The 17,668-nt window shown below is 36.5% G+C and overlaps 1 protein-coding gene across 13 annotated transcripts in view; it reads right to left on the bottom strand.

The window, feature by feature from the left end:
• ERC1 (ELKS/RAB6-interacting/CAST family member 1) overlaps nt 1-17,668 on the bottom strand; it is a 663,469-nt gene that overhangs the window by 91,100 nt on the left and 554,701 nt on the right. For 10 of the 13 annotated variants that reach the window (XM_053557122.1, XM_053557121.1, XM_053557120.1 and 7 more), the window contains one exon: nt 5,263-5,361. In XM_053557122.1, the coding sequence (XP_053413097.1) occupies nt 5,263-5,361 (99 nt within the window). Of the gene's footprint in view, nt 1-3,377; nt 3,445-5,262; nt 5,362-17,668 lie in introns of all 13 variants that reach the window. The other 3 variants (XM_053557131.1, XM_053557132.1, XM_053557130.1) reach the window with 1 other exon arrangement.

Here is a 17,668-nt window from a genome sequence, read left to right as displayed (position 1 = left end):
GGAGATGGGGACTTTGGGGAGGTTATAGGTCACGAGGGCTCCACCCTCATGATGGAATTAGTGCCTTTACAGGAGGGGACATGAGAGACTTGCTTCCTTCTGCCATGTGAAGATACATCAAGAAAACAGCCGTCTGGAAACCAGAAAGATGGCCTCACAGAGAACCTGACCATGCTGGCGTCCTGATCGCATACTTTTAGCCTCTAGAACTGGGAGAAATACATGTTTGTTGTGTCAGCTACTCAGTCTATGGTATTTATAATAGCAGTCTGGATAAGACAGCCATTTAAGAAGACTTGATAGTAACTATACCCAGTGCAATTTAAATACATTATAATACAGAAATTTATGCAACTATTTACTGAGTAGTTACATAACCATTATCAAACCCTGCTCAAATTCTGTTTAGTTATTGAACTTAAAACATCTAACACAAATGTCTGAAAAAAGCAAAAGGAAATGTGAGAGAGAAAACAGACTTACATTTCACATTGTTTTTCTGTATAGGCAGAGGGAAGACAGAAGGGACTCTGTCATTTTGTTCAAGTAGAGGTAGCCCTTGCTCCAGCCTGTGTGTTAGTAGGGCTGCTTGACAGATAATTCTTTCAAAGAAAATTTCACTGACTAAATGTCTTTTTATTCGAAATTGCTTCATAAAATTCAAGGTGTTTTCCCAAGAGAAAAATTCCTCATCATCAAACTCGTGGTGATGAGAGGAAGCATCACCATCAGTATCTCTTGACTATCTCTTCTGTCAGCTACTGGTCCCTCTTTCCAGACCACAGAAATGCCTGGGGAACATAAGACACAACTTGCAAATCTTTGTTTGCATCCTTACCTATAAAATGAGGGCAGTGGATATTTATAATAATTTATACCATTTATTGAAAACTTTATTTCCTGGTGATAGATTTAAGTTAATGATCACAACAGAAACAACAAAAGTAATAGCAGCATGCACAATATTTACTAGTGTAAGGAACTGTTAAAAGCAGTTTACATATATTTACTTACTAATCTATCCAACAACTAGAAACATGTACCATTAATAAACCCATTAAATAAACTGGGGTTCAGAGAGTGTAAGCTACTTTCTCAAAGTCATAGTCTAGGTGAGAGTCTGGATGCAAACCTGTGTAGTCTGGCTCAAGTGTGTGTGGCGTGGCTCACACTCATCCTCACAGTCACCTCTATCTTAAAGATGAAGAAATCAGATACAAGGAGGTCACATACCTTGTCCAATGTCACAAGCTAGTTAGTATGTGGTAGGCCTAATAGTTAGGTACAGGCATTCTGCCCTAAAGCCCATATTCTCAGCCATTGTGCTTACCACCTCTCCTGGAAGGGTCTGACTCCAAGCCTTCTGTTGGCCTGTACATCTAAGACTACTCTCATCTGAGTGCTGATCATATCTAGGAAGGCTCAGACTTTGCCAATATATATTGATGTTCTATAAGATGTTTTACATGTAAAACCTTATATTCTTAAGTTTGATAAGGTAAATCATCAATTTCGAAAGTTTGAAATTTTTTAAAGATCTGTTCTCCATAGAATCAGCAAGGAAACAAGTAAAAGAAACCAGTCAGTCAGAATTTCTGATGTGTTTCAGGGGTTACTCATGCATTTCTTTAGGTAACATTCTTATGAGATAATGATTTTTGTAGCACATTTTAGAAAGTTTGAAACACCGTATCATAGAAATTCCTGTTGTGGCCAGCTAATTGCACCTGTATGGTGTTAAACCAATTGCAGTTAATGCAGTAAACTCAACAGTACAATAATTGGAAAAAGCAAAATCAATAGCATTTGAACTCTTGCTAGCAGTTATTCTAATTATAGTAAAAGAGAATGGAAAATGGTGACTCCAGGAACAAGTCTATATGATGGTTTGTCCATTTTTCAGTCTCTTGGTGAAGTTACCTTTGGGCCCGTTCCCTATAACACTAGCACGTTCCTTCAGATTGGTAGAAAAAAGGTTTCCAACCAAAGTACAATCCTGCTCCTGTGTGCAGGGGAGGTGCCTCCTGCTGAGGCAAGCCAAGACTTTGTTCTGCCAAAGTAGAGAGAGACTGGCAACTACCACATGGCCCCCACTTGCCTTCTGATGACACTTGTCTACCACGTAGAGCAGTGGTTCTCAACCTTCCTAATGCTGCGGCCCTTTAATACAGTTCCTGTGGGTCATGACCCACAGGTTGAGAACCACTGCTGTAGAGTGTAGATAGAATTAGCACACTGCTTTTCTTAGCTTCAGCCTTCTCTGACATACAGCGTTTAACCCAAGGAGCTTTCAGGGATCCTGTGCATTTCACCTTCGTTCATTCCCTCAGGCTAATGCAGTCTGGAAGGTTGCCCACTGCATAGTCTAGGGACCCTTTCCATAACTTACCTCTTCATCCTCCTTGGCTTTGTTTGACAGTATGAGGTCTACGTATGTCCTCATCATTTTAAGCAGTTTAACACAAAGACAGACACATTTCAGGGAGAAGTGACTCCAAAAGAGTGAGATCACCAATAAGCATGGGCAGTAAATCCAGGGAGTGCAAGGCCACCAATATGTGTGAACTTATTAATCATAATTATTACTTTTTATAAGAAAAGGATTTCCTTAGTCAAACCTCAAGGGCATGAGATCAAAGGGGGATACGCCACAGATGGACTATATTTTCCAGCCAATTGGCCTCAAAAGGAGAATCTAGACAGTGTCCTGGCAACTGTATCTAACACAGCAGCAGTCCATGAAAAGAGAGGGAAAAGCATTCTTAGACTAAATTTTAGAAAAAAAGTCTTCTTTACTTATTTGCTCCTCCCTATTTTTAGGGATAGTTTGAGAGTAATGTCAAAGCCTAGGGATTTCCTAGGTACTGACCCTGAGAATTCAGAACATTGTATAGATAGAAACAAAAGGAGGTTTTATGTCAGAGTATAAGTTGCTTTTTTAAAAGACTATATATTTATAATGAATTATCATAAAAATATCTCTCAAACTTAGGCTAATGGCAGTGTATTCGATCAATTTTTTACTGCCAGTTTGATATAAGTTACCACAAACCTTTACCAGGACACTGTAAAGTCATCCTACATAGGGTAAAAAACTCATAACTGGAGAAATTTAGTTACATGCCCTGGAAGTTCTCCCAAAAATATACAAAGAGAAATTACAAGAGTGACTATTAACACACAACAAAAAAGCCACAAAATCCAAACCCCACTATGCCAGAAAGCACAGCAATACACACAAGAATCATGTGAAAATAAAAATGCAAGCACACAAAGGGATTTTATGACTTATAGAGAAATGAGATGTGAGAGTGATTGTGCAAAAAGAACAATGAAAACAAAGACCATGTCTATAGTTAAGGAAAGGTGTTTCTCACCGTTCTGAACAAAATGGCTGAACTAAGAGCCTCTGACTGGCTATGCCCATATACCCTCCTCCTCGTCCTAGGGGAGAGAGGTGGCAAAGGGGGCCAGACCCCAGAGCAGCATGGGAATGAAAAAGAGTTGGTTAGTATTTAAAACAAACACATAAGCACAATGTAGTAGAAGAGAATTTACTGACTCTTTTTATATTAGTTTTTAATTTCCTAAACTATCAAAATTAATAATTATAATTGGTCCTTCATATTCATGGGTGCCACATCTATATAGACTCAACCAACCATGGATTGAAAGTATTTGGGGAAAAAACCCCACAAAAAATAACAATGCAACAATAAAAATAATACAAATAAAAATATAGTATACCAACTATTTACACAGCATTTATAACTGTTATCAGGTATTATATATAATCTAGAGGTGATTTAAAGTATAGCGGATGATGTACATAGGTGATATGCAAATACTATACCATTTTATATAAAGGACTTGAGCATTCTGGACCCCCCACAGATATGGAGGAACAACTGTTTGTCAACATACTTCTATTCTTCCTGCCTTTCTGAGATGCCGTCGCTATCTTAGGGATGAATCTTGGCAAAATTATCAAGTTGGAGGCTTTTATATTTTGCTTTTTCAAATTTTCTCCACCTCTGTTTTACTTCTTTCTGCCCCAGGCATCCAATTCCCTCAATCTATTATCAAACCTTATTTCCAGGACAGGATCTAACATGCGTCTTATACACACTGGCATAAGTTTAATTCCAGGTATCAGGAAGCAGGTGGAGAAAGCAAAGTGATTTTTGGTAGGGTAAGAATGCTTACACCAGGCAGATAACTCTCTATTTTGCCTACATTAAAGACTGGTACTTTTTTTTCTCTACAACATTAGGCTTGCCTCAACTGGCTTAGCAAATATTATCATATGAGGACTACATTTTTGAATCTTAGAAATAATAGCAATTTGAGTATCCCTGCTCCTTTATCTGTACTATTTCTGATGCTTCTCCTTAGACAATGCTGTACTGTTATGTAGTAGAGATGGTTAGCAGGGAAGTTGCCTTGACTCTTTAGTCATATGGATGTAATTACCTATTATTTTTTTCCTTTAGCTATGTATTTTAAGACTGGGTGTGATGGAGATGTTGAAATCTGATTTTTGGCAATGGGCTATGAGGTAATCTGGTCACCACTCTCTCCCATCCATCACTTTCAAGATCTTGGGAGAGTTCCCTTCTTCCAAAAAACTAGAATTGAACATGGTTCCCTTCAGACTCATCAATGTCTCTTTTGCATTAATGAGAGGTTGAAGGCAACAGTTTTCCTTGAGAATAACATGCTGAGGGATCTACGAGGAAAGGAATTGAAGAAACTAAGTTTAAATCTTCCCTTTTAAGAGGTGGTGAGCAGAGATTTCATCATTTACAATTAAATGGAAATAACTTCTGCACTGAGTTGTACCTCACTGAGCTTGAAACGAAAGAGGCTTTTTTTGTTTTTTTCTTAATAAGGCTCTTTTTCTTTAAAAAAGAAAAGCCAGATATTTACAACTTAGTATGTATGTATCTCTGAGATACATACTTCAGAAACCTCTGAGAAGGTTAACTTTTTTTCCTCACCCCAATTCAAAGATTCTTTATCATTCTCAAGCGTTTCAAGTATCTGCTCTTAAAATATTCAGAATCATCAACTGAATATTATAGACTCATAGAAACTGAGTCTGTGTTTTAAAAAAACTGGCATTTTTAGAGACCAATTTAGCTATTCAGTTTTCCTCTTCTGACATCTAACCCATAATTTGCAACATGCTTGTAAAAAAAAAAAATCAAAATATTTAAGCGTACTTTTTAAAAAAAATAAAACATTAAAGAACAGTCTTACCTGGTCTGGGGAGGGCTTATGATTTGTTTGATTGGACTGGGAGGATTTGAAGTGGTCATCCTCATAGTTATCGGCCATTAGCTTCATTCGATTTTGTGTCTAAGAAAAAACGATTGATAAGTTTAAATTTAGAGAAAATTTCTATGACATATTGTAAAGTAACAAATATTATAACAATTTCTTAAGAAAGGATAAAATTAATCCTCTCTACAATAAATTAAACAGGATTTCTGACAATACTAGAAACAGATTAAACACTGCTATCGACTGAATTGCACACTTTCCAAAATTCAGATGTAGAAGCCCTCACCTCCAATATCACTGTATCTGAAGATAAGGTTTTAGGAGGTAATTAAGGTAAATGAGATCAGAAGGGTGAGCCCCTAATCTGATAGGATTGTGGCTTTGTAAGGAAGATTGAGTTCTACCTCTCTGCCATGTTAGAACCCAGCAAAAAGGCAGCCTCTGTAAGGAAGGAAGCGAGCCCTCCACAGAAACTGAACTAGCTAGCACCTTGAGCTTGGACTTCTCAGCCTCACAGTTTCCAGACTATGAGAATGTAAATATCTGTTACACCCCCCAGTCTATGGCTGCTCTAGCTAAGACAGGCACAGAAATTAATACAGGAATTTGAGGGGAAGAGGCAATATCTACCAATTGGATACTTCATGCAGTGTTTATTTTTACTTTTTCAAATAAAAACTGGATTATAGTATACATAGGACTCTGTAACTTTATTTTTTCCTTTATGATATTGAGGACCTGTCTTCCTATGTTACTATTAGAAGAATCTACTGATCCTTTAAAATAGCTGTTTCATTATTTCGGATGTTATATAACATAAAGACAATAAACACTGGAATTAGTATGTATCTCTGAGAAGGTTAAATTTTTTTTCTCAACTCAATTCCAGGATTCTTTATCATTCTCAAGTGTTTCAAGTCCTTGCTCTTAAAATATTCAGAATTAAATGAAGTTACCATTATTTAGAAATACAATTATATATCTAGAAAATCTAAGAGAATCAACTGAAAACTATGACAATTTTAGAGTTCAGTAAAATGATCAGATCGAAGCTACATATATAACATTCAGTAGCTTTTCTTTATACCATCAAAAAATAATTTTGATTTCAAAAGCAAGTAAAAGGTGATATACAACTATATGTATACATAATAAGGAACTTTTTTAAAAAAGCCAAAGGTTCTGAAATCCTTGTCCTCAACCCTAAGCCGGAAGAGGATTACTATCCCATTGCTTTTTCTCTGTCTTTAACCAAAAAGTAGGACTGGATTGGTGATTGTGCATGGTTGGTTAATTAAGCCCCGAATAAAAGAATAATAAGTTGAACATTTTAGAGAATGCACTCTGCAGAGGAAGCAATTCAGACAATTAAGGGTACACCAGGGATAAAAATCAAACAGCAATATATATTACACTAATAAAATATGATTAAAACCTGAAGTTTTAAAGCATTAAAAATAAACTTGCTCAAACTGTATGATTTAAAAATGTTCACAGTAGATAATTTGAAGAATAAATTATCAAAAAAAAAAGTAAACAAAAATCATCTGTAATCCCTGTTATCAGTGACAATCACCATTAATACTTAGGTATATCCATTCAGTCTCCTCTCTATGAACATAAAAAGCAACATGCTCTTCTGATTTATTCTTTTTTTTTCTATTTTAGTCACACTATGGTATTTTAAAAATGACTGTATCTTACAGTATATTTTCAAGTCCAGTAGAGCATGCTACCTTTTATACCAATTCAGCCTTGTCAAAATTTGATTGGTTACCTTTAGCACATTTTCTTTTCTAGATGAGTTAAAAAAATTTTGTCTAGTTTCATTAAAAATTTGGGAGGCCCAGGTGGAAGGATCACTTGAGGCCTGGAATTTGAGACCAGCCTGAGCAAGGGCAAGACCTTGTCTTTACAAAAAAGAGAAAATATTAGCCAGGCATGGTGATGTGAGCCTATAGTTTCAGCTACTCAGGATGCTGAGGCAGGAGGATGTTTGAGCCCAGAAGTTTGAGGTTACAGTGAGCTATGACAACACGATTGCGCTCTACTCCTGGACGACAGAGCGAGACTGTCTCAAAAAAAAATTTTTTTTGTAGAGGTATGTAATGATGCCTAAGCAAGGGATTTAGAGCTAAACTGCCTCTCACTGGCTATGTAACTTTGGGCAAGCTACTTAAATGTTCTGAGCTTCAGTTTCTTCATTTTCTTTTCTTTTTTTTTTTTGAGACAGAGTCTCGCTATGTTGCCTTCTCACTAGAGTACTATGCTGTCACAGCTCACAGCAACCTCAAACTCTTGGGCTTAAGCGATTCTCTTGCCTCAGCCTCCCAAGTAGCTGGGACTACAGGCGCCCACCACAATGTCCAGCTATCTTTTTGCTGTTGTTGTCATTATTGTTTAGCAAACCCTGCCCAGGTTCGAACTCACCAGCCCCGGTGTATGTGGCTGGAGCCCTAACCACTGAACTACAAGTGCTGAGCTCAATTTCCTAACTTTTAAAATGGGGATAACAACAGTTTCTCCCCAGGCTGCTATGAGGATTAACCAATTGAGTTAAGATAAAGAAAGCACTTAGAATGGTGCCCGGCATAAAATCAACACTCATACTCTGGGAGGCTGAGGCAGGTGGATCTCTTGAGCTCAGGAGTTCAAGACCAGTCTGAGTAGACCATCCCTACTAAAAATAGAACACCTAGTTGGGCATTGTGGCAGGTGCCTGTAGTCCCAGCTACTCGGGAGGCTGAGGCAAGGGGATTGTCTGAGCCCAAGAGTTTGAGATTACTGTGAGGTATGATGCCACGGCACTTTACCCAGGGCACAGAGTGAGACTCTGTCTTAAAACAAACAAAAATCCCCACCCAATACATTTTAGCTTTTTCGCTCACAACAGTAAGCAGCAAATTTCTAGCCTTTATAAATTACCCAGTCTAATTATTCTGTTAGAGCATCCCAAATGAACTAAGACAATCTTGAGAATATGTAAGGTTATTTCTCCTATGGCCTGTGGTATTTGTAGTATTGCATGACAAATACAAAGTCTTTGGCAAATCAGTTCTCTGGAATGGGGGAAGTACAGAGACAGAGGCAGAGGCCTATGAAGAAAGGGAGGAAAACATACACATCATGTCATTCATTTGATTAAGACCTGTCCATGTTGACTTTAACAGGAATGTGGGCAAAAAGCATAGTTGGCTATGTCTCTTCTTAGAACATAAGACACTTAATCTTCAATATCTGACTTTAAAAATTTAAAAAGAAATCCTAACAAAATACACACAAATCCATTTTCAAGGCAGAATGTTTCAAGTACTTCCTAGGAATGAATATGTATGCCTGCCTAAAGGAAATGATTCCAGTGGACCAAAGATTACTTATGTGATTGACATCAGTGAATGAAAAAATTGTTCTAAGAACGTTTCCATTTCTAAAAGATATGAAGATAATCAAAGTTCAGTGTTCCTAGGTCTAGTATTTAGAACCGTGTTGTGAAGTCTGTTCCCTGCATAGTCATGCTGTTGAGCACTAAGTATCTGACAGCTCACAGAGTACTGGATGTTACCCAGATTCTATAAATGACGCTCTGCTCTTAAGGAGCTCTCATCCTGTGCTCTTCTCAAGATAAGACCAAAAAGCAAAAGGAATAAGTTCTTCATGCTTTATAGACATGAATGGTACTTCATATCCAAATGTTTTCTGTCTTGAACATGCCAAGTTCATGTGCATATAGCTGAAATCCCCTGGTCTCAATGACATAAATAATAAGATGACCTGAAGGAAGAAAGGAAGGACAAAGAAAAGAAAGGAAGGAAGAAAGAAGAAACTTGCTGAAATAATCTTTGTTAGTTAGGAATGCCTACCTATGTATTCAAGTATACGTACCCTACGATGAAAATATCAATGCCCAAACAAGGTGTTACAGAACTATATTTCATAGAAAAATAATTAGGCTAAGAAACAGGATAGGTTTGTTGTCTAAATCCAGACATTAAAAGTCTGAATTCTAATCAAATTTGTGTTCTCATTATTGATAAAATATCTGACAGTTACAGTTGTAAGTCTATTTATCAGACTAAAAAAGGTTAATTATTTACTATAGACATGAAGGGACTCTCATATAATTTAAAATCATTGCTAAATAATTTTAAATCACTAATAATTTGATATCACTCTAAAAATTATTATATTTGTGCCAAATAGGAATATGACAGAGGTAGTTTGTACGTCTCCTTATGAATGAGAATTTGTTCTAAACTGTTCTTTTTTCTTTACCTTGTGGCTCCTCCTAAGAGTCACAACTCTATGCTGAAGAGAAACACGGAGGACAGCATTAAATCAAATAGCTGAAAACATATTTCCAAGCAAAAAAAAATTGTTCACATATGTTCATAGCAGCATTACTTATACTAGTTAAAAAGGAGAAAAAAATTTTACAAAGTATTTGCAAAATATTCTCTATGTGTTGGCTACCTCTTTGTAAAATTTTGCAATGAGTATTTTATAAATAAAAGTATATTAGCTACTATTTCCCATGTTCCTCCCTATGTATGCAACTTGAGGGGCAACTTTTGGGACATGTGTTTAAAATACCAAAAGCAATACAAGATTACTAGCATGCCTTCAGGATGAACTTTAAAATTTCTTTGCTTTGCTTTCCTTTCCTTCTAGTTGGTGCTTACTCCACTGAGGATGTACAGAGAAAAATCTATATTATAAGGTTAGTGGAAATAATCCTTTGCTCCATGTGATACGTCAACAATTTAATATATAGATGCATTTGTTTCAGTTTGTTTTCAAATTTTAATGATCGCTTTCCCTCCATTTCTGATCTAATTTTATTTTGGATTATGTAACACATTCATTTGATTCCAGAGTCAACGAGGTACATTCCAGAATAACTAGGTACATTCAGAGAAGACTTGCTTCCATCTGTGTTTCTTTTACAAGTAACTTTTTAATTTATTCCTCAACTGTTTCTTCTTGCAATTATAAGCAAACACACAATTATGCAGCTTACCTCCTTTCTCACACAAACAGTACATTAAATATATTACTTTACATCTTGCTTTTTCATTTAACATTATATTTAGAAATCGCTCTTATCAACAGAGATCTTTCTCACTCCTTTCTACAGCCTGCACAGTACTCCATACTGTTGGATAAACTCTAATCGACAAAACTACACCAATCCATTGCTATTGCAAATATTACAGCAATGAATTATCCTGCGTATGTGTTATTTTGTATTTCTGAAGATGCATCTTTGGAACGGATTCCTAGAAGTGATGCTTCTAGGTCAAAAAGTCAATGTGCGGATAAGTAATTTTACTAAATATTGCCAAATTCTCTATATAGCAGGTCCACCTTCTGCATTTCCACCTCTAGAGTACTGGAGTTACCAATGTCACGGACTTGTCAAATGAGTACATTAATAAAGACTTGATTTAAAAAAATACATTTTTTATTTTGGCCAAATGGCACCTTAGTTTGCCCTTACCATATTATAAATGAGGCTAAGCACCTTTTTACATGTTTAAGGACCATGTACATTTCATTCCCTGTGATCTCTGGTGGGTACTTCTCACACCAAATAGTAATATAAATGTGTAGTCTAAACCCAAAGAAGGTACAGGCTTCAGAATTTTGGTTTCTTAGGGTGGACTCTGGGCTCCTTCCCAGAGTTACAGCAGAGAAAAGCTTCTTTCTTTTCTCCCAATAATGGATGGTTGATTGAATTGGTCTTGCTTTCTCCTGTCCTGCAACCCTTGATTGTTCTATCTTTAGCAGAAGTTTGGTTCCAACTGGTACCCCCATGAACCTAACACCTTCCTTCTCTGTATGGGCAATAAAAACCAAGCTCTCTGGTCATACTAGGTTTCCTCGCTTCTCAGCGTGGCTGCTGCATCAGCTCATTTACCTGTCTTTCAACCCCTCCAAAGACGTTCTTTTCTCTCATAAGAGCTCAACCACACATCTCAGATTTTGAGAGGTGGTTAAAGCATCTTGAGATTTGGAACAAAGGGTGTGAGTGCCAACTATAATCTGTGTCAGGTTCTAACAACCTATTTTATATACCTTTTCTTCTCTTCTAACAATCGTGGGTTTAGGTGAGCTAGTGCTGAGTCTAATTCACCTTTGTATCAACTCAGTACCCTAGTAAGACTGCCAGCTCAGATAATATCCTTAATACATAGTTGTTGACTTCAAGAATCAATTTTCCATGGTTGGTATAAAATGATAGGTTCATAGTTCCCACCTTTCCTAACACTAAGGACTATTTTTTACTATTTTTCTAGCAATAAGATTCATATTTTGATGACTTTTTCCATCAAATTTCCTTTATTATATAATTTATTATTTATATGTTACTTAAAAATAGCTATACTTACCAGAATTTATTTTTTATTTCAGATTGATACGAGAGTACAAATGTTTCAGTTATATTATTTTCATTTATAAGGTGAAGTTCAAGTTGAGACAGAATTTATTTTTATTTATTTTGAGATAGAATATCACTGTATCACCCTAGGTAGAGTGCCATGGAGTTAAGCTTACAGCAACTTCAATCACTTCGGGGCTCAAGTGATCCTCTTGTCTCAGTTTCCCAAGCAGCTGGGACTACAGGTGTCTGCCACAACGCCTGACTAATTTTTCTATTTTTGGTAGAGATGGGGTCTCATTCTTGTTCAGACTGCAGAATTTAAAATCCAGTGTTACCACAATGAGTTATCTCAGTTGAAAACAAAGAAAATAGACATTTTAACTAAGTAGCACAGTTTTATCCCAGATGAAGATAATTTCTGTTTTACACTAGTTTCAAAAAGAATCCTAGAATCCAGGGACTCCAGTTTATAAGAAGTTACAAAGTTTTCTCTTTGCTTTCCTTCCACACAGGTAGATTTACTATGAAAAGGAAAAAGGATTTTTTTTTAAAAGGAAAATTTTTAATTACGTATATTTATTTATTTTAGGACTCTGGATTTTTTTTTTAAGGTAAAACTTTATGTAATTTTCCTCTCATCTCAAGAGTATTCTTGAACACATCACCATTTATGCATTAAGCTCACAAGATGTCTGTTCTTTCAATATATCCTATACGTTTCACCAAAACACCAAACTGCCTATCCACTCATTTCCCTGGTCACTTCCATCTCGTTATGACCATTGCTTAATTCTTAGAATGGCTGGTGTGGGATTCCTGGCTTCCATAACACAGAGACACAGAAGACTGCTAGGAGAACTTACAAACACAGTTAACAGATTTCACTGAGCTGAAGAGATTCCCTCTCAGCTGATGGAGAGAATGTGTTAATCTTAATGGTTAACCCTGATTACCAGGTATATTTAGCACTTTCCCATATGCCTTCAGACTTTAATGCTGAACTCTGGAGGAAAGCAGGTTTCAGTTACTTTCTTCAAATACTTACTAACAAGAGGATAAAGACATTCAGAATTTTAAAAATGAAAACAAAAATTCACAACAATTTCTATTCCATTCCTAGGTTTTGAGAGCTGTCCTGTTTTCTGGCAAGTCTGTGGTACATAATTGCAGGATACCCTGGGAAAAAGTCAGAGTCAGATCCACAAAGCCATTCCTAATATCAGGTCATAAACTTAAGCTCCAGGACTGGTATGTTTTGTGGGCCAACTTGGCTGTACTGACTCAAAGCAGTATCTGAAATAAGAATGTTGAAAAACAAAGTGTGGTTGAAAATTTATTCCTGATAACTTCCACACTTACATACTTCCCCATTTTAGAACATAGGTAAAGTAATCCAATTCAAGTTTTAATGTCAGGAGTATCATTTCTCCTAGCTGTATCTATTCTCAGAGGAACCAGAATGTTTAAGGGGGAATATTAGCTGAGTCCAGTGAGAATCAACACCCTATCTAAAGAAAAGAAGAAAATGTAGGCAGATGTTTTCTGTTATTCTAGTCATCAGTGAACCAGGGCCAGGAGAGCATTTACAACAACGTGGTCCATGGCTTGGACTATCTGAGTGGCTGAGTATATAGTAAAATTTTACAGATATAGAGGCCATGAAAAAAAGAAGTTAACTTTCTTGACATCAAACAGAAATGACTTTTTTATATCTTAAATGGTGTTAGATGCAAGTTAAAAGATTTTTCTCAAGGACAGTGACACAAATTGCACCCCAACCTAACTTTGAAGCACTGTAAAGTAAAAGTGCTTAGTATTTTCCCATCAAATTAAAGTATGACTGTTTCCTTAGTAAACATTCAGAAATTAAATTATTTTGTGCTTTAAAAAAATAATAAAACATTTTCTCCTGCTTGAGGACCAGCTAAGCACGCAGAGAGGTGATCTTGAAGAACCTAAGCACTGTACCCAACATTCTGCTTTCTCTTCAGATGGTATAAATCTTTTACCTTTTACTAAGTAAGCACTTTAAGCAGACATCTACACCTCCCATCATACACATGATCTCTCTTTTTAAAAAAAGGCACTTTCGATCATAGGAATAGAAGTTCTTTAAGAAGTTCTGAGGGAATTTTAGCTTTTTTCTTTTTTTTTAACAAAACCATGGTCCATGTGTGGGAAAGAAAGAATAGAATTGATTCAAAATATAAGCTGACTATAAATTGTACATTCACGTGTATATACACTGAAGTAGGTTGAATAAGCCCCGAGGATATGAAAGCATTCAGATTCTTACTGGAAACTATTCATACTGAAAGCAGTTGACAAAAGGCCAAACTCTGCAATACCACCTTTCCCTCCTGTTCTACAACAATTCATTATGAAAGGATTTCTCTAAATACATGCGTATGTATTTGCACAAAATTACATACGTGGTAACCGTTAAAGGTAACCTTTTCACACAAGGACCAGTGCGTGCTTGGTGTTTTTTCTATTCTCTAAAGTTACTTCTTTTGGAAGAAATGAGCTAAATGGCTTTTAATCTCTTGTGCAGAAGGAAAAAAAAAATAACAACTCTGCTATTTATTAACATCAGGCCTTTCTTTAAAAAAGCTTAAATTATAGGAAAGTATCTTAAATGATCTCATCTGTACATGGTTTTTAAAATAATTCCACTCATTATTTGATAAATCCAAGTATCTGAAAAACTTTGATTTTTAGAAATATGTAAGTATTAGGTATAGATGGATTCTGAGAAGAAATGAAAACCTATTAGGGCATTCATTCATTTAAAAGGAATTAGAAGTGGAATAATTTTTTTTTTTTTTGAGACAGAGTCTCATTTTGTTGCCCTCAGTAGAGTGCTATGGCCATAGCAACCTCCAGCTCTTGGGCTTAGGAGATTCTCATGCCTCAGCCTCCTGAGTAGTTGGGACTACAGGTACCCGCCACCCTTGGTATATGGGGCCAGTGCCCTACTCACTGAGCCACAGGCGCTGCCCATAGAATCTGAATAAAGTACGGATACTAGACATCAAGACTAATCTGCTACTAGAGGACTGATTTTCTGAAACAGGAACATGTGACTAGCACTAACGGATAAGGTAGTGATGAAAATCAGGACCTAAAAAAATTGGGTTGTGTAAATACAAGCACTAAAATTCAACCTATTGATCACTTAGATATCTAAGATCAGAACATACATTTTATTTTCCTAATGAGAAAAGGCAGTTTTGCCTAAGTCTTCCTTCAAAAATAAATCCCCTACACTTGATGTTAATCACTCTTGATAGCTGATCATCTCCCACTATTGATTCTTATCTCTATGGACTGTTTTCAGCAAGAATCTTGTTGAGTGGATTCAGCAAGAATCCCCGGCCCTGATGCTTCCTCCTAGTCATTTGCATCCATGGATTCCACCCTGCTCCTTGGCTACACGTCTCCATGTCTCCTTGTGTATTTGAAGTTGAGTCTCATCTCTCTCCTCTGACATAAAACCCTATTTTACAGTCCCTTGAATAAAGTCTGCCTTAGTGTCTTCAACAAGTATCATGAATATTTTTTTCTTTAACATGCTAAGTATAAAAGTACAACTATTTTTGAAGCTGCTTCAATTGCCCGGGAGGTCCTCCTCATAAAATACTCGCCCAGACCGATTTCTTCAACGGTTTTCCCTGCACTTTCCTCTAGTATTTTTATAGTTTCATGTCTTAAGTTTAAATCTTTAATCCAGTGAGAGTCTATCTTAGTTAATGGTGAAAGGTGTGGGTCCAGTTTCAGTCTTCTGCAGGTTGCCAGCCAGTTCACCCAGTACCATTTGTTAAATAGGGAATCTCTGCCCCACTGAATGCTTTTAATTGGCTTGTCAAAGATCATATAATGGTAAGTAGCTGGATTCATCTCTTGGTTCTCTATTCTGTTCTAGACATCTACTTCTCTGTTTTTGTGCCAATACCATGCTGTTTTGATCACTATCGATTTGTAGTATAGTCTGAGGTCTGGTAGCATGATTCCTCCTGCTTTGTTTTTATTTCTGAGTAAGGTCTTGGCTATTTGAGGTTTTTTCTGATTCCATATAAAACGAAGTATTGTTTTTTCAAGATCTTTAAAGTATGACAGTGGAGCTTCAATAGGGATTGCGTTGAAATTATATATTGCTTTGGGTAGTATGGACATTTTAACAATGTTGATTGTTCCCAGCCATGAGCATGGTATGTTGACTTGATTAAAATAAAAAGCTTCTGCACAGCCAAGAACACAGTAAGTAAAGCAGGCAAACAGCCCTCAGAATGGGAGAAGATATTTGCAGGTTATGTCTCCGACAAAGGTTTACTAACCAGAATCCACAGAGAACTCAAACGCATTAGCAAGAAAAGAACAAGGGATCCCATTGCAGGCTGGGCAAGGATTTTGAAGAGAAACTTCTCTGGAGAAGACAGGCATGGGGCCTTCAGATATATGAAAAAATGCTCATCATCTTTAATCATCAGAGAAATGCAAATCAAAACTACTTTGAGATATCATCTAACTCCAGTGAGACTAGCCTATATCACAAAATCCCAAGACCAGAGATGTTGGCGTGGATGTGGAGAAAAGGGAACACTTTTGCACTGCTGGTGGGAATGCAAATTAACACATTCCTTTTGGAAAGATATATGGAGAACACTTAGAGATCTAAAAATAGATCTGCCATTCAATCCTGTAATTCCTCTACTGGGCATATACCCAGAAGACCAAAAATCACATCATAACAAAGATATTTGTACCAGAATGTTTATTGCAGCCCTATTCATAATTGCTAAGTCATGGAAAAAGCCCAAGTGCCCATCGATCCATGAATGGATTAATAAATTGTGGTATATGTACACCATGGAATATTATGCAGCCTTAAAGAAAGATGGAGACTTTACTCTTTCATGTTTACATGGATGGAGCTGGAACATATTCTTCTTAGTAAAGTATCTCAAGAATGGAAGAAAAAGTACCCAATGTACTCAGCCCTACTATGAAACTAATTTAGGGCTTTCACATGAAAGCTATAACCCAGTTACAACCTAAGAACAGGGGGAAGGGGGAAAGGGAGGGGAGGGAGGGGAAAGGTGGGTAGGGAAAGGGGGATTGGTAGGATTATACCTGCGGTGCATCTTACAAGGGTATATGTGAAACTTGGTAAATGTGGAATGTAAGTGTCTTGACACAGTAACAGAGAGAATGCCAGGAAGGCTATGTTAACCAGTGTGATGAAAGTGTGTCAAACGGTCTGTGAAGCTAGTGTATGATGCTCCATGATCATATCAATGTACACAGCTATGATTTAATAAAAAAATATATTAAGCAATAATAACAATAATAATGCAAAGAAAGTAACATTCGCATTGTCAAATAAGAGTATGTCTATTATAGAATGCTTTGACTGTGAGGTTCAGTATGGAGTCATCAGTTAACTTATTTTTTTTCCAAAGTCTCAAAAAACAGACAACTAATATTTATAAATAAAAGTGAAAGATAATTTCAAAAAACAGATCATGCTAAATCTTACAGACAACAGAAAAGGAAGAAATACTTCAAAATCATTCTACTTAATCTGGATACACCTGATATTAAAATTGGAGAAAATATATTATTATAAAGGGGAAATTACAAATGTATTTCACTTATAAATGAAGATGCAATATCCTAAACAACATATTAACAAGTTGAATTAAAAATTAATGTTAAGTAATGTACTTTGGTCAAAATTAAATCTAATTTATGTGAAAAAAAGAAAAATAAAAGTACAACTAGGCTTGGCGTCTGTAGCACAGTAGTTATGGCACCAGCCACATACACCAAGGCTGGCAGGTTCAAATCCAGCCCGGGCCTGCCAAACAACAATGACAATTACAACAACAACAAAAAAATAGCCGGGTGTTGTAGTGGGCACCTGTAGTCCTAGCTACTTGGGAGGCTGAGGCAAGAGAATCAATTAAGCCCAAGAGTTGGAGGTTACTGTGAGTTGTG

The sequence above is a fragment of the Nycticebus coucang genome, chromosome 12, assembly GCF_027406575.1.
Source record: "Nycticebus coucang isolate mNycCou1 chromosome 12, mNycCou1.pri, whole genome shotgun sequence".
Taxonomy (NCBI): Eukaryota; Metazoa; Chordata; class Mammalia; order Primates; family Lorisidae; genus Nycticebus; species Nycticebus coucang.
Note: the sequence above shows the minus strand (reverse complement) of the source record. Positions and strands in the feature narration are given on the sequence as shown.